The sequence below is a fragment of the Schistocerca cancellata genome, chromosome 7 (genome assembly GCF_023864275.1).
Source record: "Schistocerca cancellata isolate TAMUIC-IGC-003103 chromosome 7, iqSchCanc2.1, whole genome shotgun sequence".
Classification (NCBI taxonomy): domain Eukaryota; kingdom Metazoa; phylum Arthropoda; class Insecta; order Orthoptera; family Acrididae; genus Schistocerca; species Schistocerca cancellata.
This window is the reverse complement of record NC_064632.1, coordinates 343,089,330-343,112,341: the sequence shown is the minus strand read 5'-3', so window position 1 is coordinate 343,112,341 and position 23,012 is coordinate 343,089,330. Positions and strand designations below refer to the sequence as shown.

The following is a 23,012-nucleotide window of genomic DNA, read 5'->3' as shown; positions in this document are numbered from 1 at the left end:
GCACAGCAAAAACCCAAGCACAGTGGTCCACAGATGGTCCGAAAGCGTTGAAAAAAAGAATACCAAGACAGTGCATGAAGACGCGTTTTGTAGTCAAAATACACAGAGTAATCGAAATGCAAAGCGGGACAAGTCTGTGGGTGGATACTGAAGTATGTTATCTGTTTGTCTCCGTTTCCGTACAGTCGTAGTAGAAATGGGACCCTGCCCCTTCACATTCTACATCTACATCTACATCCATACTCCGCAAGCCACCTGACGGTGTGTGCTGGAGGGTACCTTGAGTACCTCTATCGGTTCTCCCTTCTATTCCAGTCTCGTACTGTTCGTCGAAAGAAGGATTGTCGGTGCCTCTGTGTGGGCTCTAATCTCTCTGATTTTATCCTCATGGTCTCTTCGCGAGATATACGTAGGAGGGAGCAATATACTGCTTGACTCCTCGGTGAAGGTATGTTCTCGAAACTTCAACAAAAGCCTGTACCGAGCTACTGCGCGTCTCTCCTGCAGAGTCTTCCACTGGAGTTTATCTATCATCTCCGTAACGCTTTCGCGATTACTAAATGATCCTGTAACGAAGCGTGCTGCTCTCCGTTGGATCTTCTCTACCTCTTCAATCAACCCTATCTGGTACGGATCACACACTGCTGAGCAGTATTCAAGCAGTGGGCGAACAAGCGTACTGTAACCTACTTCCTTTGTTTTCGGATTGCATTTCCTTAGGATTCTCCCAATGAATCTCAGTCTGGCATCTGCTTTACTGATGATCAACTTTATATGACTATTCCATTTTAAATCACTCCTAATGCGTACTCCCAGATAATTTATGGTATTAACTGCTTCCAGTTGCTGACCTGCTATATTGTAGCTAAATGATAAGGGATCTTTCTTTCTATGTATTCGCAGCACATTACACTTGTCTACATTGAGATTCAATTGCCATTCCCTGCACCATGCATCAATTTGCTGCAGATCCTCCTGCATTTCAGTACAATTTTCCATTATTACAACCTCTCGATATACCACAGCATCATCCGCAAAAAGCCTCAGTGAACTTCCAATGTCATCCTCAAGGTCATTTACGTATATTGTGAATAGCAACGGTCCTGCGACACACCCCTGCGGCACACCTGAAATCACTCTTACTTCGGAAGACTTCTCTCCATTGAGAATGACATGGTGCGTTCAGTTATCTAGGAACTCTTCAACCCAATCACACAATTGATCTGGTAGTTCATATGCTCTTACTTTGTTCATTAAACGACTGTGGGGAACTGTATCGAACGCCTTGCGGAAGTCAAGAAACACGACATCTACCAGGGAACCCGTGTCTATGGCCCTCTGAGTCTCGTAGACGAATAGCGCGAGCTGGGTTTCACACGATCGTCTCTTTCGAAACCCATGTTGATTCCTACAGAGTAGATTTCTAGTCTCCAGAAAAGTCATTATACTCGAACATAATACGTGTTCCAAAATTCTACAACTGATCAACGTTAGAAATATAGGTATATAGTTCTGCACATCTGTTCGACGTCCCTTCTTGAAAACGGGGACGACCTGTGCCCTTTTCCAATCCTTTGGAACGCTACGCTCTTCTAGAGATCTACGGTACACCGCTGCAAGAAGGGGGCAAGTTCCTTTGCATACTCTGTGTAAAATCGAATTGGTATCCCATCAGGTCCAGCGGCCTTTCCTCTTTTGAGCGATTTTAATTGTTTCTCTATCCCTCTGTCGTCTATTTCGCTATCTACCATTTTGTCATCTGTGCGACAATCTGGAGAAGGAACTACAGTGCGATCTTCCTCTGTGAAACAGCTTTGGAAAAAGACATTTAATATTTCGGCCTTTAGTCTGTCATCTCCTGTTTCAGTACCATTTTGGTCACAGAGTGTCTGGACATTTTGTTTTAATCCACCTACCGCTTTGACGTAAGACCAAAATTTCCTACGATTTTCTGCCAAGTCAGTACATAGAACTTTACTTAACTTTACTTTCGAATTCATTGAACGCCTCTCGCATAGCCCTCCTCACACTATATTTCGCTTCGCGTAATTTTTGTTTGTCTGCAAGGCTTTGGTTATGTTTATGTTTGCTCTGAAGTTCCCTTTGCTTCTGCAGCAGTTTTCTAACTATGTTGATGTACCACGGTGGCTCTTTTCCATCTGTTACGATCTTGCTTCGCACATACTCATCTAACTTATATTGTACGATGGTTTTGAACTTTGTCCACTGATCCTCAACACTATCTGTACTTGAGACAAAACTTTTGTGTTGAGCCGTCAGGTACTCTGAAATCTGCTTTTGTCTCTTTTGCTAAACAGAAAAATCTTCCTACTTTTTTAATATTTCTATTTACAGCTGAAATCATCGATGCAGTAACCGCTTTATGATCGCTGATTCCCTGTTCTACGTTAACTGTTTCAAATAGTTCCGGTCTGTTTGTCACCAGAAGTTCTAATATGTTATCGCCATGAGTTGGTTCTCTGTTTAACTGCTCAAGATAGTTTTCAGATAAAGCACTTAAAAAATGTTCACTGGATTCTTTGTCCCTACCACCCGTTATGAACGTTTGAGTCTCCCAGTCTATATCCGGCAAATTAAAATCTCCACCCAGAACTATAACATGGTGGGGAAATCTACTCGAAATATTTTCCAAATTATCCTTCAGGTGCTCAGCCACAACAGCTGCTGAGCCAGGGGGGCTATAGAGACATCCAATTACCATGTCTGAGCCTGCTTTAACCGTGACCTTCACCCAAATTATTTCACATTTCGGATCTCCGTCAATTTCCTTCGATACTATTGCACTTCTTATCGCTACAATCTGAGTTTAGAATTTCATTACTGTTTACATCTGGTTTCAGCCAACTTTCTGTCCCTAGTACTATGTGGGCATTGTGACCGTTTATTAATGAGAGCAGTTCTGGGACCTTTCTTTAGACGCTCCTGCAGTTTACTATTAGCACATTAATATTGTTATTCCCGGTTGCATTTTGCCTACTCCTACCTTGCCGCGTCTCAGGAGGCGTCTTGTCAGGCCTAGGGAGGGAATTCTCTAACCTAAAAAACCCACATGTGCACTCCACACGTACTCCGCTGCCCTTGTAGCCGCTTCCTGCGTGTAGTGCACGCCTGACCTATTCAGGGGGACCCTACATTCAGATCGGATTGATATTAGACCTTCGATCGCTCCATATGGCTAAGTGGAGACGAGGTGACGTGTACCCTGTGCAGTGGTTTATAAGTGTAGAAACATTGTGTCTGCTGCAATTTTGAAGATGCACCCTAGACCTATGTACTGGAAGACTAAATTTTTGAATTACCTCCGCGTATATTATCTCCCACACGTCGTGAATCGCTTACGATCCCACCGTCATAGTCGACCAACTCGCGATGCGCTGGAATGATAACTACACACCTATTCGTAGCATACTGTTACAGTAGCACCGTACGCGGCATCCAGTTGAAACGGTTGTCACCCGGATTGCGTTGATCAAAAGGGACAACCCTTGCCCCATGACTTTCGGCCACTCAAGTTGCCTATTATGGGGAACGCACGTTTTGCATGTTTCGTCGACATGTACAAATAATGCACGATCACGTGGTACGTGTTATAATTGTGCTGGAGGTTCGCCTATATCGGGAAGCAGGTTGCAGTTTGCTGACACTCCGCTCTCTCCGCCTTCCAGAACCGTTAAGCCGAGCGCCTGCCCCTCCCTGTGGCAGAGGTCGCCTTTCTCCGTCTCAGCGATCATAGCACTTACGCGGGTGACTCCTCTGTAGCCACAGGGATTGCATACATATTACCGAATCAACGAAGTTCTTTGCCGCCGGATACTAAGCGAGAAAGTAACGGGAGAAAAGGTCTAATGGCAGTTAATATAATATGTTCAAAAATGTTGAAATGTGTGTGAATTCTTATGAGACTTAACTGCTAAGGTCATGAGTCCCTAAGCTTACACACTACTTAAGCTAAATAATCCTAAGGACAAACACACACACCCATGCCCGAGGGAGGACTTGAGCCTCCGCCGGGACCAGCCGCACAGTCCATCATTGCAGCGCCCCAGACCACTCGGATAATCCCGCGCGGCAATGTAATATGAAAGGACAACACGTATGCGATATTGTTGAAGAGTCCAACGGGAGGACTAGAGGATGGTGGAAGTGGGCGGGTTATAGTTTAATGTCTCATCGCCAGCGCAATCATTAGACATGTAGAGGACGATGGATGACGTGATGGAAGGATGCTTCCGAGAGAAACAAATTCAGCTGTCTGTGTACTCGGGGTAGATTACAAATAAAAAACGAAGTATTACCAGAGAAGTAATGCGGAAGAATGTCGGGCCAAGATTACAGCATAACAGCGTAATTAAGTAGTTCTCAAAAATGCACAGTCATCCTGCTAGGTGATTACCTAGCTTGACCAGGCACTAGATGTATTGTTTAGTCGTTATACTTTTTTACGCGTGATTTATAATGCGCTGCAAAAGTTCCGCATAACATTGTTGTCCCTGTACGGTATCATTAAACATTAGGCACTCTTTTTTCCTGTTACAGTTGTTGACGTGCTTTAAGGTTCTCAATAGCTCCTCTAAATAAATATTGCGGTAATTACCGATTGTCTGGATTGGTCGGTTAATTTATGTTATGGCACTACAAACTCCGTCGTAACTTTTAGCAATTACGTCGAAAGCGATAAGCTGCAAACACCAGGAGACGGTAAACCGATATCTGGACATTGCGATGATTTATAGTTTCAACCCCTGAAGTGGTTTTTTTTTTCCCCATGACAGGATCGGACTTTGTTGAAAGCTAGTGAGTCTTCTTCGTGGATTTGGGCGTTATAAATGGCGGTCCACATCAGACTCGGCATCTAACGAAATGGCGATTTAGTAACCCCCGTGCAGATGAGCCTAGCACATTTTTGAACGAGTAAGTGCGTACGTTTTTTCCTTTGTCTCTGAGCTCCTAATTCTGAATCACTAAAAACCGCCAGTTCTGTCGGCGCTGTTGCCATTGTTGCATCCTGTATTCTTTTCGCGGATACGACAGTGACTATACCGTTATGTTACCGTGTAATGTGTTTCCAATTTCAGTTCAAAACGTGAAATATTCCTACAGCTATTGGGTGCAGAGTGAATACTGAAAGAATGACGCCACAATTTTACTCATTATGATTCTTAAAATAATGAAGAGAAAAACATCTGCCATTAGTAAAAATAGTTGTTTATTATAATGTATGCAGTTTGTTAGAATGAACATTTGCGATTAAATAAAAACCACGACTTTATTTATGCGCCGCCTGTGAGTTCTACCTGCCTTATGGCAGCTTGAGAGTATCCGATGCGCCATATAATTTTACGAGCAGACAGGTTACAGTATATTTCGATTCCATTTATCATTTTAAAACATATTGATGCATAATTACAGTGAATCTAAATGTAGGAGTGTATTAAAAAACTACAGTAAAAGGGTTTATTTACATGATACATAGTTTTTGTAACCATCTTCCAGGTATGCCCCAGATTTAGTTACTGTACAAGTATTTGTAATGCATGTAATTTTTTTTATCAGATATACTTTTAATCTATTTCTCAAGAGCGTAATTTCTTTTCTTTCCTTTACTGAGTTAGGCAGATTATTAGAAAGAGCCTCTGCACTTCCCATTGTGTACCAGTTATCAGTCCAATATTTTGATGTTTTATATACTAATTTTTCCCGTTTCGTGTTACTTGGTCACTTATCTTCTTATGAAGAATTAAATAAGACACCCCCCCTCCCCCCTTTACCCTAATTCCCTTCTTCCAAGCATTGTAAAAGCAGTCATCACGAGAAAGATTGTTTTCATGACATCCAGTATGCGTAATGTACCAAAACACTTCCAAGGAAAAAAATATGGAATTTTGAGAGCTATATTCAAGCATAATAATTTTGGACCATTCTGTCATGCCAGTTACACTACTGATATAGTTTCTAACAGATTCCAGGCAATTTGTGTCTCTTCATTCATTCACTTTATGTTTAATGATTTGCGAGAAATACATTTTATTGTATGAAATTCTAACATACTGTTCTGAGAAAAAAGGGCTGTCATGGAACGCTATTGAACTGACAGTTCTCTCTTTTTTTTATTTGTTGGAAACAACAGATCCTTTCCATCTAGTTTTGCCAGGCATGTCTTCTTCCACAGCACTTACAAAGAAATATTTTTCAGTAGCTGTAGGGTTTTCATCTGCACTAAACTATCCTCAACTGACAGATCAGAATTGACTTATATTCAGTGTTACATAATTTTATCACTTACTGTTATGTTCTGTGCAGTGACATAGCATTCGCGACTAAATCATAGCTTTTAGAGAAGTTTATTTCTGTACACAAAGAGTGCCAGCTAAAATGAAATGGTCGTAGCTCCTATAATGTATTAGTATTGTGTGGAATATTTTGCTGTATGTTTTGTATATAATAGACTGATTAAACAACATTACAGCTGCAGTTTTGTCACATTGATGTCGTATGTATCAGACATTATGACTTTTCAAAAAACATGTCTTGGAAATCACTGAAAATCAGTTTTGTCTGAGTTTGCAACACTGTTAGATGGAGTGGAATTTATTAAAAGACGATGATTGTTTGCAAACTGTTGGGACTGTGATAACTTTTCTCATTAACATTTAATTACTTAATGTTTATTTACTAAAATCATTTGTTATTAACATATGCTGACAGTGCCTTATATTTTGTGGTGTTATTAACAGGGAACCTGGGACTCTCGCATAGTGCTCGAGGGCCCTGTACAAGATGCAGTGCCCTTTGGAGAGCCAGCCACACTACGACTGGTGGATGGACCCACAACTGCTGTAGGGAGGGTGCAGGCCAAGCACGGCAACACATGGAGATCTGTCTGCACAAATTCACGCAAGTAAGTGCCATAAGAAAGTCATTGTATGTATGTGTAGTGACAACCCCTTTTACATTGACACGTGCGGAGATTTTCAATGCACATTTGTGTGAACAAGGAAAGGAGGAAGAAAGTGAGAACTTATTGGTGGGGGTAGGGGGCTAAGTGTACAGAAGAACAATGGATGAGAGAAATAGAACCAGTGTCTCTGACACACTTTTTTCTTAACTAAAATAAAAAAAAGCTGTCCATATCCTGCAGGTTGGTTTTGAACACCACAGTGCTTTAGTAATCATGGTACACTTGAAGGTGGTGCATCTTAACTCCCTCAGAGTTTTGGACTGACATAGGGAGTTCGTTAAATGGGAACCTATTGTTCAACATGGGCATTGATCCATGGTGAAATTCGGTATTTTTCAGATTCACAGTCATTGTCTAAGGTAAAAGAAGCAATAAGTGACAGAACAATATCATAGGGCCAACTCTTTTTGTATGACACTTATACGTTGAGCTACTGAGGCACAATATTAGCATAAAGCATTTCGCTATTTCAACATGTAAATGGATTCCTCAAAATGGTGAATGACAGACTGCACAACAATGTATAGACATTTAGTTATTTGATCTGTTTCATATTTGTATTAATTTTGGCTCTTATGGTTCTTTCATGTTGAATCGTTTTAGATAATTTCTCAGATAATGAACCATTGTTCTGTGTGGCCACAGATAACAAATTCATACATATTTAAAATAAGTCTGAACCCCGTGAACATTTAAGTGGACCTATAAGGATTTTCATAACCTTGCTGAAGTAGCTTTTCAGATACGTCATCACTGGTACTTTGCTGCCGCACTCTGAAGTACTTGAGACAATTTACCATAACAACAAGTAGAACTGTGTTCTCTGTCTTTATAGTACTTCTTAAACTAAACATGCTCCGTGAGTATGTTTCTAACGGTGAACACCTTAGGTGGTTCTGCCAACAATGGTTGGATTTGAGTTTGGCAAACCTAGAATTCCTTTACTTGAGGCTAGTCAGCTCAGCCAGTGTTCTGTTACAATGTAGGAGTTTTGTTGAGAGATGTTATTGTGGTCTTCAGTCTGAATAGTCTCCTCACTAGTCTATCGTGTGCAAGCCTCTTCATATCTGCAATCTACATTCATTTGAACCTGCTTACTGTAAAACTGTGGTCGTCCACACTTCCTTCCATCACCAAACTGTCTACTTGCTCACACCTTAGGACGTGTCTTAACAACTGATCTCTTCTTTTAGCCAAGTTGTCCCATAAATTCTTTTTCTCACCAATTTGATTCAGCACTTCTTCGTTAGTTATATGATCTGTGATCTACTGATTTAATTTTGAGCAGTATTCTTTAGTACTCTGTTCGCTTCTCATCTGTACTGCCTAACACTCGTGTTTCACATCCACACCACAAGACTACACTCCATATAAATGCTAACAAGAAAGACTTCCTAACACTAAAAATTCTAGAAATTGTATTAGACATTAACAAATTTCTCTCACACATATTTTTCTTGCTATTACCAGTGTACATTTGATATTGTGTCTACTTTGACCACCACCAGTTCCTTGTACAACCAAATAGCAAATATTGTCTTCCAGTGTCTCATTTCGTAATCTGATTCCCTCGGCACCACGTGATTTATTTTGACTACATTCTGCATTCTGTTATCCTTATTTTACTTTTGTTGATGTTCGTCTTATAACACCTTTTCAAAACAGTATCCAGTCTATTCATTGTATTTTCATAGTTCTTTATTGTGCTTGACAAGATTACGGTGCCATTGAAAAATCGTAAAATTTTTATTCTTTTTCCCTAAATTTTAATTTCCTTTCTATATTTCTCTTTGTTTTTATTTACTGCTTGCTCAGTCTATGAAATGAATCAAATGGGGGATAGGCACAACCTAGTTCTCATTTACTACTTGCCTTTCATGTCCTGTGACTGCAGTCTGGCTTCTGTACAAGTTGTAGACAATATCACACTTCCTCTATTTCAATCCTGCTATCATTAGAATTTCAAAGAGTGTGTTACAGTCAACAAATCTTTTCATAAATGGAAGAATGTTACAAACATAGGTCTGACTTTTTTTGGTATATTTCTAAGATTAGTTGTAAGATCAGTATTTCCACACATGTTCCTTTATTACTCCAGAATTCAAACTGATCTTCACATAAATGAGCTTCTATCAGTATTTCCATACTGCTGTAAATAATTTGCCTTAGTATTTTGCAGTCATGCCTTATTAAGCTGATTATTTGGTAATATTTACACTTGTCAGCACCTTTCTTCTTTGGAACTGGAATTATTACATTCATGTTCGGAGTGTGTGGGTATTTTGCCTATCATATATATTTTGCATACCAGGTGGAATAGCTTTGTCATTGTTGGCTTTCATGATATCTCAGTAATTTGGAATGAATTTCATGTACTCCAGAGGCCTTGTTTTGGTTTAAGACTTTCGGTACTGTGTTAAATTCTGCTCATAGTTTCATATCTCCCATATGGCCCAGAAAGTGGCAAACCTTCACTTCTCTTTATTATTAAAAACCACCTATAAATGCATTTGTCAAGTTCACTGTCTTTTCCTAGTTTAGTCCGTTTTCTGTCCGTTCTCACATCACTTTCAACTGTGTTTCCAAAATTTCTAAGTCTGTTCTCTTCTTTCACCCACACCATGATTGTTCCTTCAGGTTTACCACACTCATGTGATTAACTTGCTTTAGATTCACCATTCTTCACACGATCAATAATTTTAGTTTATCACCGACAGAATAAGCTTACTCGTTCTGTGACATAATGACAAGTACACAGAAATCTAGAAAAAGAATGAATAGTCTATCATCCACGTAATGGTTGTGCTCATTTCAACTGTTGTGAAGCACTGTTGCATAGTCCCTTTATCGATTGTGTCACAATGTTAACCATGAGATATGCATAAAAGCTTCAACCATCCTGATATGATGATAAGACAAACCAACTGTTGAATTTACTTAAATCCATCTACTTTGGTTATTGTTTAGAAAGCTTGGAGGTTGCAGCAGTACATTACACTGCAGAAAGGCAGAATGTAATAAGATCTTTTTCAAGTTTATAAAATATACTGACAGTGCAAAACTCATTCATAAATGATATTTTATTTTGGGGATGTACTTTATACCACATTATATCCAAATCTGCGGTATATCGGATCACAGTATATAGGTCTTCTACCGTGCGTCAAATAATGATGAGATTCACCGTATCCAAGAAATGAGAGTTGCTTTTATTTTGACAATTAAGACCACCTCCATGGCTGAAAGGTTAGTATGATTGATTATTGTTATGGAGGCCCCCATGTTTGATCCCCAGTGGTCTCACTTTCAATTTCAGAATGATACAACGTATTCAGTTCTGCACATCTAGAGGTACTACAACAATGACAAATGTAACACATGGTGAGGAAACAATAACTAGCGTGGAAACTTCAAAAATTTTTAGGTGTTCATATTGATGAGAATTTAAAATGCAAAATATTTAGGTCTCCATATTGATGAGAATTTAAAATGGAACAAAACACATTGGGGAACTCCTTAACTAATAATAATAATAATAATAATAAAAAAAAACTTAGTTCAGCCACATTTTCACTTCAAATCATTGCAAATCTTGGGCAAGACAAATCAATATGTTGGCATATTTTCTGTACTTTAATGTCATTTAGAGTAATGTTTTGGGGTAACTCCTCTCTAAGAAAGAAATGTTCGTTGTTAAAAACATGATGTAGGAATAATATGTGGACTCACTCACAGTCATCTTGTAGACTTCTGTTTTAGAAGTTTGTCATTATACCTACTGCCTCACATTATATATTTTATTCCCTTATGAAGTCGTTGTGAATAATCCATTGTAATTCAAAATGAACAATGATGCACACAATGACAATTTCAGAAGAAAAAATGGCATTCCTTACTCCACCTTATGTTTTTATTGAGCACAAAAATGGGTGCCCAATGCTGCCACCAAAATTTTTTATCACTTACCCAGTGATATAAAATGACCAACAGATAGCAAAGTTAAATTTGAAAACAAACTGAAAAAGTTTCTCCGTGACTGCTCCTGTACTGTTGAAGCATTTCTATTTTTGTAATGTGTTAAAGGTAGTGAGCAGCAACTAGTAACTTGGACTGGTATTTAAATTAAAATTAATTCAGCAGTATGTAGCCATATTTGCATATGAACGTGTGATGTGAATGGAACTGCAGATGATTGATTCCTGTTAGTAAAACAGGGAGCAGTGATGCAGTTCTTCAAAAGACACACCACTCATTTACAGACCAAAGCAACTGGTTATCGATTTCTCCCAGCCAGTGTAGATTTTTAGCTGACCAGTAGTGCATGTTGTGAAGATTCATTTTTCCATAGTTTGTAAATGATATTTCATCTGCAAACAAAATCGTATATAGTAATACCACGTAATTTTGCAGGTTTTGTAGACAACATTCAAAGACTTTAATTTATTTATTTAAATAAATGAATTATTTATTCTAATTAAAAGTCTTTGAATGTTGTCTACAGAATGTGAAAAGTTATGCTACATTTCTATGCAAAATTCTGTCACAGACGAAATATCATTTTCAAATCACTGACAAATCAGTCTTTACAATATAAAGAAAAGGAAAGACTGATAGTCACCATAAAGATGACACGCCGAGTTGCAGACATGCACAATAAAAAAGACTGTTACACATTTAGCTTTCAGCCGAAGCCTTCTTCAGAAAAGGAAACACACACACACACACAAACACAAAACATATACATTCATTCACACAAGCAAGCACTCCTCATGACCACATGACTACTGTTTCCGGCAGCTCAGACCAGTCCGAGTGCTGGATACTGTATTTTTGTGTGCATTAGGTGTGTTTACTTGTGTGAGTGAATGTGTGTGCGTTTCCTTTTCTGAAGAAGACTCGTTGAAAGCTAAATGTGTAGCAATCTTTTCATTGTGCCTGTGTACAACTCAGCATGTCATCTTTAAGATGAATAGCAATCTATCCTTTTCCTTATATTGTTGATATTCCAACCTGGAGTTTTCATTTTTTGACAAATCAATCTTTGCTGGCTGAGAGAAGATGATAAACAACAATCTTGACCCATAAGCAAGTGGTGCAGGCTTTTCAAAAACACATCATTGCTCCATGTTTAATTGATGGGACTCAACTATCAATAACTGATTTTGAAAGTAGTTGCCATGAAGCTGTTGATTGAGTGAAATGTGGAAAATGTGAATTGCATTGGACTGTAGTATCTGTAGAACACTTCTTTGGCTGATTTCACTCACACATTCAAGCTGCCATGTCATAATGCATAGATTGTGTGTAATGCTGCTAAAATGTTGAAATGATAAATAATGCAGTCTCTGGCAATTTCTAATGGTTTAGCGACAAGAGAAGTGGTGCAAAACTGGATTGCACACTTTCCTTTTCTTTTATTACAATTGACTTACTTGAAACGTTCAGCCGATCCTCTTCTCCGGATACACGACTGCATCGACCTCCACAACTTCTTCTCCGAAGAAGTAATGCTGCTTAGAGGGATTAAAAAGAAACTCTCTCTCTCTCTCTCTCTCTCTCGGCTCTTGAAATAACTAGGTACTCTCATAATACTTTCGTTTCAGTTCTGGTATATTTCCATTTCCACAAGTCTCACCTAAGTATACAAATTCTTGCAAGTCAATTGAGTCTTTAAACAATCAGATACAATTAAGTATATTTACAATGTGGTGAGTTTAATAATCCCCAGAAATTCAAAGACAGTTCTTGCTTCTAGCAAGTCTAATACCCAAATTAAGAATCCTAGTCAAATCATATTTCATTTGTTCATAACAATTACAGTCATTACACCATCAAAGAATAACACATGCTTGCTCCTTGTACATCACATACAGCTTCTATGGCGCGAGCAGCAAACACTTGCCTGTGCTGATCGACCACCACGATTGCAGTATTCTCCCAATACATGTCCACCCTGCATGCACAAAAACCGGTTGTGCGGTAGACACATCTCCACTCTCCCACACTCATACTTGAGTGTTCGAGATGATGGAAGACCGAGAGTCTCTAGAATTTACCCCAAAATTCTCGAGGCACTCCCCTTAGCTCGAACACACGATATTTTATACATATTCATTATGTACCTTAATATTTCCCATAACGCTAATTCACATTTTAATCAGTATTCATTATATTTCTTCTAGTAATTGTGTGCTTAATATTTAGCTCTTCTTTCTTCATTTTGATAATAACTATCTGAGCATTTCACCTTCTATTGGAGTTAGTACTTTTATATCTAGTAATTGGGTGGACAACATTCTTGATTTCCAATCACAAACTGCAGGTGTCATACACACTTAATCATGTCATTCTTTACTCCACTTCTCTGTACTGTTTTTTTTAGTACATATTAGTTTCGTTATCCAATGTAGCTTGTAGTCTGGAGGAACTCTGGGAAAATGAAAGTGTTCTTTCTGACACTCATAAACATAAAATATAACAATGGTAGTGGATGGAATAAAGAATCCAAACTTACCAGAATAATCTCTACAAATTTTTGTGACTTTTGTCACTATACTGTCCTTTCCCTTCTAGGAACAGTACCTATACCTTACATATGGGTTGATCCTGTGAGTGCACTCTCTCCTTCTGTTTTGGCAGGTATGCCCCATGGTACAGGTCAATCCCCTTCTTGCTGCCCCTGTCCGCACTGTATAGGTCAGCCTTTCCTAGGCCTGCCTACCTGCCCTTTTATATCCAATACATGCTGGGTGCACCCTCCTCATCCTTCCTGAGTAGGCCTCATGGTTCATTTCCCTAGTATACATCTCTATGTACACTATAATTAAATATTTTGTGGAAACTAAATCCATTTTGCTCTTAACACTCACTTCTTAATACTTCATTTAATCCCCTAGAGTGCTCCATTACGCTTCCAATATACACCACATATATATTATTCTATATATCATACCTTTACTTATGCTACATTTGGCCCACTATCCTACAAATCGTCAGAACAAATGTTCGACTGACATTCCTGAGTAATTATCACAATTAGTTCCTCCCTATCTTATGCTCATTAGTTCCTCCTTAGCTTATGCTCTCCTTAACTACTCACACTTCCTTCTTATGTGTTTACTCACACTTCCTTCTTATGTATCCCTGATGAAATTATCATAGTTTTTGTATCTTTATGTACATATGTGATACAGAAATGTCATTGTTCTTATACATATATTTTCTGTATATACATATTAATAAATATCTACTTGATAGTTTTCTCAAATAACTAGGCGATGTAGAAACATCACAATAAACAGCCATGTGTACATATTTCTCTATGTGAACACTTGACGGTTCTTACATCATTTTTATCTGTACTTTCATTGTTTGCATCTTCGTGTTTCGTTGTGTGTATGTGTGTGTGTGTCTGTGTATCCTGATTTTTCAGCCTTCTTATATGAAATAAATTGAAGGTTATTGGAAACCACAGAAAATAAGAAGTGCTTCAGTGATAGAAGTGTATGAATATGTAAAGAGGGAAAGATAGACCGCTAGTCCAGTGAGAAGTAAGAAAGGAAAAAGTAGAAATGGTTGCTAAGATCAAAGAAGAGAAAGAAGATAGACCCAAAGACAGGCAACCCTTCCCACCCCCTTCTCCAGGATCCTTACTTCGCCAGTACTTGAGTGAGAAGCCAGAGGAGGTATGGTGATAAACGTCTCCTACAGAATGGACATTCTCATCTTCACCTTTGAAGTCCCTGAAGAAAATCTTAGCAACTCCTATGGAAGGGCAAATGGTGAAGAATCAGTCAGACTTGTTTTCAAGGGTCATGTGGAAGGTGTGTTGTGTGTTCTGTGTTAGCCATTTTTGTTCTTACACTACCCACCCCTTCCAAAACTAATACAAATCCTCCCCTTTACATCACATCTCAAAAAAGGTATAAAATGTTCTATAAAAATAGAAAATTAATACACTACAATCAGATAGTTGTTTAGTTAATCACTTAAAACTATATTTTATACACACATAAAATACTCTGTTCAGTTTATGTCATCTAGACATCACTCAGTTTAAATAGTATCATCATATTACACCTTTCACTCAAATAATATTTTATTCGTTTCATTTCATGTCTAGAGATTACTGTTCATCTGTGATTCCCTTAAGTTTTCTACTTTACCATCATATCCAGTTTTCTATGTGCTAAAATTATAGGATAGTTTAAGAGTTCAAGAACAGATTGCAGAATAGTTTAAGATTTGAAGGGAATTCAGTGCAGGAAAAAATAGCACGGAAGAAATACCGACACTCTTCACTCCACCCATTAACACAGAACGTTAACATCCGTGGGAGACAGATGTGACTCCACCCAGATCCCATGGATCTGACATTAACCTCGCTTGATTACATACGGACCAATACTTCTCGTTAAATTTTGTGTGAAAGCCTCCCCACAACAAAACAATTACCACTTTACTAGGTAACACAACATCAGATAAAGTTATTCTATTTTCTACTCTGTCATGGACAAGTTTTAATTATTTGCACAAGCTGTCTAGAACATTGCTATTATCATTAAGTTTGAAAAAAGCAACAGTCAAAATGTTTCCGGAGATTATCCTCGCGGCAACTTTTTGATTGATATTTCCTCTACCTGTTCCTCCAGACTACTTATATTTACTATGTCTGAAGTGGCTAGTTTCTCTTTAACACTTCGCTCCACGTCATCTACTCAAATGCTCACGCCTGCAATTTGCAATTGAACCATAAGTATTAATTTATCCTGTTTGTCCAAACTCTGTTTTAAGGCATTTCATTTTTTAAATCTAATTGTAAACCCTCCACTTTATCATTTAAGGCATTGAACTTAGCATTTAAAAGCTCACCCTGTGCTTCTAGTGTTTCACTTAAAGTAGCACTTAGTTCCTTTCTTATAGAAGTATTTTGAACAGTAAATTCTTTACTTTGTGCATCTGATCTAGAATTTAATCATAAACTCTGACCTTCTATATTTTCACTTAAAGTAGTAATTTGAGCATTTACAGCTGCTGAACCTGCCCGCTGGGCTTTAATTAAATTCACTGTTTCAGGCCAGTCTGGCATTTCTCTAGTCACTTTAATAACTTGGCTGGTTCTGCTAGTTGGTGTTCTTGATTCATATTCTTTATACTTTTAGATCAGTAATGCGTGTGTTAACACGTCCAGAGCAGTTAAAGGATTAAAAAAAATTCACCTCTGAGTATAATAACTATACTAAAAGTTGATTATTGAACAGTGTCCTTAACTTTACATTCAAATAATTATTGTCTTTTGCTCACTCGGCGTAGAGTCTTAGGCTGTGTCGATGAGCAAGTGTGGAATCGGCACTGGTGAACAGCTTGGGCACCGGCAGCATCGAAGGTTAGTTTCAGCGTCAGTGTCAGTGAACAGATTTGAAGTCAGCACCGGTGAGAAGCAGTTGGCACCATTGGTGTCGGTTGCTGGTTACTGCGTCCAAGCCCCCGCGATGTGTATGAGGGCTCCTTACTCTCCACACTGGATCCTCATCGTTGAATAGATCTCGTCATAACTCTTCTTATTCTAAACTGTTGAGATTTTCCTTACTTCTTCTTTTGTCAGGTATTCATCAACTTTCACCCTTTTTGTCGTTTATGCAGAATTCAACTCTGCAATACAATTTCTCTGTCTTATTATATTGGCTGCTATGGCAACTTATGACATCTTCTTATCTTGATTTCATTTTAAAATTCCTCTTTCTTCGAGTCCTAATCACATCGGTCACCACGTTCCAACAGTTGGCGACAAGAGAAGTGGTGCAAATCTGGATTGCTCACTTTTCTTTTCTCTTATTACAATTGACTTACTTGAAACGTTCAGCCGATCCTCATCTCTGGATACACGGCTGTGTCAATCTCCACAACTTCTTCTCTGAAGAAATAATGCTGGTTACAGGGATTACAAAAAAATTCTCTTGCTCTCTTTCTCTCTCTCTCTCTCTCTCGGCTCTTGAAATAACTAGGTACTCTCATAATACTCTCATTTCAGTTCTGGTATATTTCCATTTCCACAAGTCTCACCTAAGTATACAAATTCTTGCAAGTCAATTGCATCTTTAATCATCAGATACAATTAAGTATATTTACAATGTGGTGAGTTTAATAATCCCCAGAAATTCAAAGACAGTTCGTGCTTCTAGCAAGTCTAACACCCAAATTAAGAGTCCTAGTCAAATCATATTTCATTTGTTCATAACAATTACAGTCATTACAGCGTCAAAGAATAATGCATGCTTGCTCCTTGTATGTTACATACAGATTCTATGGCATGAGCGGCAAACACTTGTCTGTGCCGATCAACCACCACGGCTGCAGTATTCTCCCGATACACGTCCATCCTGCACACACAAAAACCGGTTGTGAGGTAGACACATCTCCACTCTCCCACACTCATACTTAAAATACTGAGTGTTCGAGACAGTGGAAGACCAAGTGTCTCTACCTTGAACTTCTCGAGGCACTACAAATTGGACTGGTCTGAGCTGCGGGAAACAGTAGCTATGTGGTCATGAGGTGTGCTTGCTTGTGTGAATGAATGTGTGTGTTTCTTTTTTTGATGATTGCTTTGGCTGAAAGCTAAATGTGTAACAGTCTTTTTCATTGTACCTATCTGCAACTGTTGCTGTTCTTTTCTGCTAGCGTATTTTGTTCTTCACACTTCTAGTTTCATCATTTTTTTAAATAATATTTGCAAAGACTGAAGGCTTGGCCCAGCAGTGTTACTTTCAGCATACAACTGTGCTGCTGCTCTAATAATTTCATAACATCCATCATAAACAAAAAACATTTCCAGTTTGTCAACTCTTATACACAGTGTGAAAGTGTGGATAGTTTCACTTGCAGGTCACAGAATACAGACTGAAGCGTATCAGGCATACAAGTGAACACACAAACTGAATCTGAGTTATGTGTTCACTTGCATTTCCCTCTTCTCTGCTTGGCAGGTTGTGGTGCTGTTATCTTGTTACTGTTTGATCAAGTTCCACTCACATTATGCCACTGAAGTCCAGTTTGAAGACTCTTTCCAATACAACATCAAAAATAGAAAAATTTAAAAAAATTGCCACATTGTCTTCTACAGTTTGATATATTTACTAATTATTGATATATTTGTGGTGAGTTGTCTTAGCTGCCTCACCAGCATAAAGTCTAATGGCACTGGTACATTAACCATTATGAAAACCATTTGCAGTAGTGGCCAAAATATTGATCAACATAATTACATGATAACTTGACTACATACCTGGTAAAGTTTACTGATGATTCTAAAAATTCTACTTGTGTAATTTATAAATCAGAGGCTTCAGATGACACATGTAGGTGTGTGGTCTCTTACTTTTCATATGTAACTCATCTTTTGATTTGTGATATAATTAAAATGATCATCTGTTTTCTAATTAGCTGGACAGCGGCAGATGTATCAGTTGCATGTCGACAACTGGGATTTAATGACGGAGGTGCTTGGTGGAGATGGATGGAAGCAGAGCCAAGCTGGCTGCTGGGTCCTAGACCGAGGATGTTACTCGAGCAGCCTATGTGCTCGGGCACTGAAACGCAGCTGCAAGACTGTGCGGGCTGGGCACAGCGACGCATTGGTGCTGGAACTTGTGGTGAGTTGCGTACTAGTGTTTGAAATTAATTTAGGATTCACTACCAATATGGCACTTTAGAAACGGTATTAATGCCTTTGAACAGAATGTCCCTGGTAACAAGGAATTATAGAATGCATGCTGGTAAATATCAGTGAGATCGTATAATTCATTAACCCCAAGAGGAGTAAAAAAAAAGTGAAGAACATGGAATAGCTATCTGAAGATGTACTTTTCGAATATAAAAATGGTTATGATGACATTTAAACAAACCATTAAAATTTCATTCTGGTTATTTATTGTTTCTAAGTAATAATTTTTATCAAACCTTCAGCTTTCCACAAACAACTCTTGATTCCTTTAGAACACCAATGGAATCTCTGACATGATGATATGGGACTAGCATCTCCAAGAGAATAAATGCAACATGCATTGTGATTTCTCATTGGACTCTGGGTTGTTACTGATATTTAATCCTTTTACTCTTGTTTGAAACAATCTTTTTGCTGATTATATGTGTCAGGTTGATACTCTGCACTGGCCTGAGACTAGAATATGGATACCTGACATCTGCATCTGTTGTGCTACCTAGACCTGCTGCATTGACTGAGTAAAAGCTTTAACTTGCGTCAGGCTTTTCCATGTTCATTCCTTCCTGCATGGAAACTGTGCCACAGTGTGCCAAGACTAATATATATGGCCAAATGTGTACAATATGGAAACTGATTTGTCCACAGAAGTGGATGACCATTGATGCTTTTTCTTCTGATTGGAACCAAGTCACTAATTTTTTTTTTTTTTTTTGGCATTATGTGGTGCCTCATGTAGTGTGGGAGCTGTTAAGAGAGAATGAATCTCTGTATGTTTTAATCCATTCTGTTCAAGTGTGTGATCTGTTCACATTACTTAATTGTAGACTGCAATAATTATTTTCTCAGCAGCACGATTTCCATTGTTCAGTGCAACAACTAGTAAGATAGGTAGAGCCCTAAATCTGTAAGGAATCCAGCATGTCTTCTGGCCACCCAGAAAACTAAAGAAACCCTATGGTGAGGGAAGCAGTTGAAATTAGACTACATGAAAACAACTTCAATAAAGACACTGGCTATGCACTTAGCAAGCACCGAAGTATGCAGTTGATAAAGAAAGAGCATAGAGGAAGACTTCTCACAGTTTAGCACCGTATGCGAGGGATTGTGCTGCAGATAATGCTGGATAAAAATTTCGGACAGAATCTATGGACATAGAAGGTATGTGCCATTTTCATGTAGTCATCATGAAATAATCCGAAAAGTGAGAGCCTCACCAGTTTTACAATAGACAGACTAGCTCCTGAAAATGAAGATGGTGGCAACCATTGGAAGCTTGAGATTTTATCTGAGTTTGGTGCGGCAGGTAAATCAAGAACTTTTTATGCAAGGACTTGTCACAAAAGACTTGCTAGTAAACAGTATTGTTGCACTGTAATGTTGATGACCTTTGTGATACTGATTTAGAAGGCTTGTTAACTTATTGATCAAGTAGCCTATTTATGTTTTATTCTGTTTTGAAAAAGCACCAATATTAAGTCAACAAATGAGTGCACAAACTGTAAAAAGATGTTGTTCCTAACTTTTTATGTTTCTTGAGTTTCAGAATATGTTAACGCACCAAATGTGAAATTATTAACGATATTGAAAGCCCCTGTAATTTGATTAATGTTGCCATTTATCACTTTAGGGTTCATGTGTGACTCGGTATGTACACAAATACCAAAAACCAGCTTTGTAAAAGTACTGAAAAAGTCGTATAGTAATGGCTTGCAATCTGTTGCGTATGTCTCAATGAACTTTTCCATCGTTAAAAATGTAATATTTATTCTCACATTCATTACTGCTTTAGCTTATATGTTTATGAAGTCCTAGTGGTTCATAAATGTTCCTAAGAGTTCTCAGAAGGCAGTAACAAGAAAAGTCACTTTATTTTAATCGAAGGAAAATATGCACTACGAGATTTTTTAGTATGTAAATCTACAATTTCACTTGACTTAATTCATGGCTTGATAGATTGATAATATCAGTTTGACATTATTTTCAGATTTTCATCCGGACCTAGCAATAAGCTGTTCACCAGTGCTTGACCCAGCTGTAGTAACACAACATTGGGAAGGGCTGCACTTTGAATATGCCCTTGCCTCAAGAGTACTCACCCAGGAGAATACATTATATGTAATGCGATCTTCGTCACAGCTGTCATATGTTGATATCAGGTTTGTATGCGTAGATGTATCGTGTCATGAATTTTGTGGGTGATACGGTTAAACAGGTGAAGCCAAATCTCAGTTTATGCACTTTGCTTGTGAAGATCATTTGTAAATTGAAATGCTTGTAGAGAGATCCTGATTTTCCACTAAGAATTGTTGCAAAGTGAATTACAATAAGACCATGATAGTCTGGCACCCAATAATCCAGCAGACCTGATAGTCTGACACATTTCAGAAATTTTTCCGTATTTTTAGCTCAGTAGTGTTGCCAGTATAGTAGGACATCTTCGAGAACATTGGAACCATTTGGTTTTGTGCTTCATTGGTAACAAATTTATGCCTCACTGAGTAATTATATTCTCTACAAGATACGCCAGTTGTATTGTTAGCTTTGAGCTAGTATCAATGATTCTTCATTCACTAGATCTAAATAGGTAGTATTTATATTTGCATCAGTACTGAGCAGTTTTTATTAAAGACATTGTACTGTATCAATATTCAGCAGTTTGTTTGATCTATGTGAAAAATACAAAATTGCACAGGGTCTGGAGAAAACTGTGGCCTAAACCGGTCAAAGAAGCTGAGATCGGAAACATTGTAAATGGTGATGAGTCAACAAATGATTGCTATGTAAGTACAAGAGTGATAAATTCTGCATAGGAATTAAGTGCATTTTCAGCAGAAGAAGTTGATGAATGGATCGACATTGACACAACTTTAGCTGTCAAAGAAGAACTGACTGATGATGTGATACTACAAAGTGTTTGTAACCCACAGGAGGCATCATAAACTGAGAGTGATGAAGAAGAAACGCCTACAGTTCACATCTCTTGGGCTGAGGCTTCAGAAGCCTTAAACAGTTTTTTGAAATTTATTGGGAGTACCCATCACACAAAATAATTTTTGTCAAAAAAGAGTTGAATCTAAGAAACAAGTTAGCATTTCTGTAGGCTTCCTGACAAAGTAAATTTCAGCTAAACCATCAGTGATGATACCAATCCAACATATTTCACACCCTGGTCTTTCGAAGTCAGTGATGCTTATTTTGTTGTGGAACTGTTATACAAAAAATTATTTATGTATATTGAACTTTTCTAAAACTGATGTAATACAGCAGTACAGCATTCAGTTTTGTTTTTACAAAAAAAGCAATACATACTTTTGATTTTTTTATACTGTAATCTCTCCTGTTGTCTTTAACAAATAACTGTTACTTGTTTTTGTACATTAAAACTATAGATTTTGCTTATATTCCTTTTTAAAGATGGTTTTCTAAATTGGAAAATAAGGGAGAGACAGCCACTCATGTGTATCAGATCAACGTATGGACCACAGAAACACACAACAGAAAACAGCATTCACACAAGCTTTCTGGTACTAGCTCTTTTTGTAACAGTAGTACACAAATTCACACACACAATCACAAAGACACACATACATGCATTCGCATGATCACAGCATATTTGATACTCTGTAACTGACAGGTCACCAAGCATGCTGGATTGTCAAGGTCCTACTGTAATACTATTTATTATCTAAATTTTTACAGCAGTATTATGTGTGTAGGTTGTTAATGTGAAGTCTGTGGAAACTATTTAACCAAAGAAGAAATATAATCACAACAAAAAAAGCAGGTTAAATTCAGGTATTTTTGCCGTGGCTTTAACAGGACAACCAGCAAATTGCCAATATTGTAGAAGAGATTTTGCTTCAACAATTGTCCTCCTACTCAACAGAGATTGCATTTGTAACCAACAATGTAGGACAGTTATGAAACTTCCTGGCAGATTAAAACTGTGTGCCAAACCAAGACTCGAACTCGGGACCTTTGCCAAGGTACTGGCAGGAGTGAAGCTGTGAGGACAGGGCGTGAGTCGTGCTTGGGTAGCTCAGTTGGTAGAGCACTTGCCCGCAAAAGGCAAAGGTCCCTAGTTCGAGTCTCGGTCTGACACACAGTTTTAATCTTCCAGGAAGTTTCATATCAGCACACACTCTGCTGCAGAGTGAAAATCTCATTCTAGGACAGTCATCACCATTTCTAAGTGAAAGGCATTGATAATGATGATGATGGTGTGCATGTTTTATTGGGAGTGCAAGGTGGAGGTGAAGTGAACTATTGTTTGGAAGGGGCTTCTTTACCTTTTTACTGCTTCCTGGCACA

General features: G+C 38.2%; 1 protein-coding gene across 1 annotated transcript in view; it reads left to right on the top strand.

Annotated features, from left to right (window-relative positions):
* Positions 1–23,012, top strand: part of LOC126092760 (protein bark beetle) — a 380,473-nt gene that overhangs the window by 153,091 nt on the left and 204,370 nt on the right. The window contains exons 2-4 of the mRNA XM_049908487.1: positions 6,756–6,919; positions 18,422–18,630; positions 20,686–20,857. Coding sequence (XP_049764444.1) covers positions 6,756–6,919; positions 18,422–18,630; positions 20,686–20,857 — 545 coding nt within the window. The remainder of the gene's footprint in view (positions 1–6,755; positions 6,920–18,421; positions 18,631–20,685; positions 20,858–23,012) is intronic.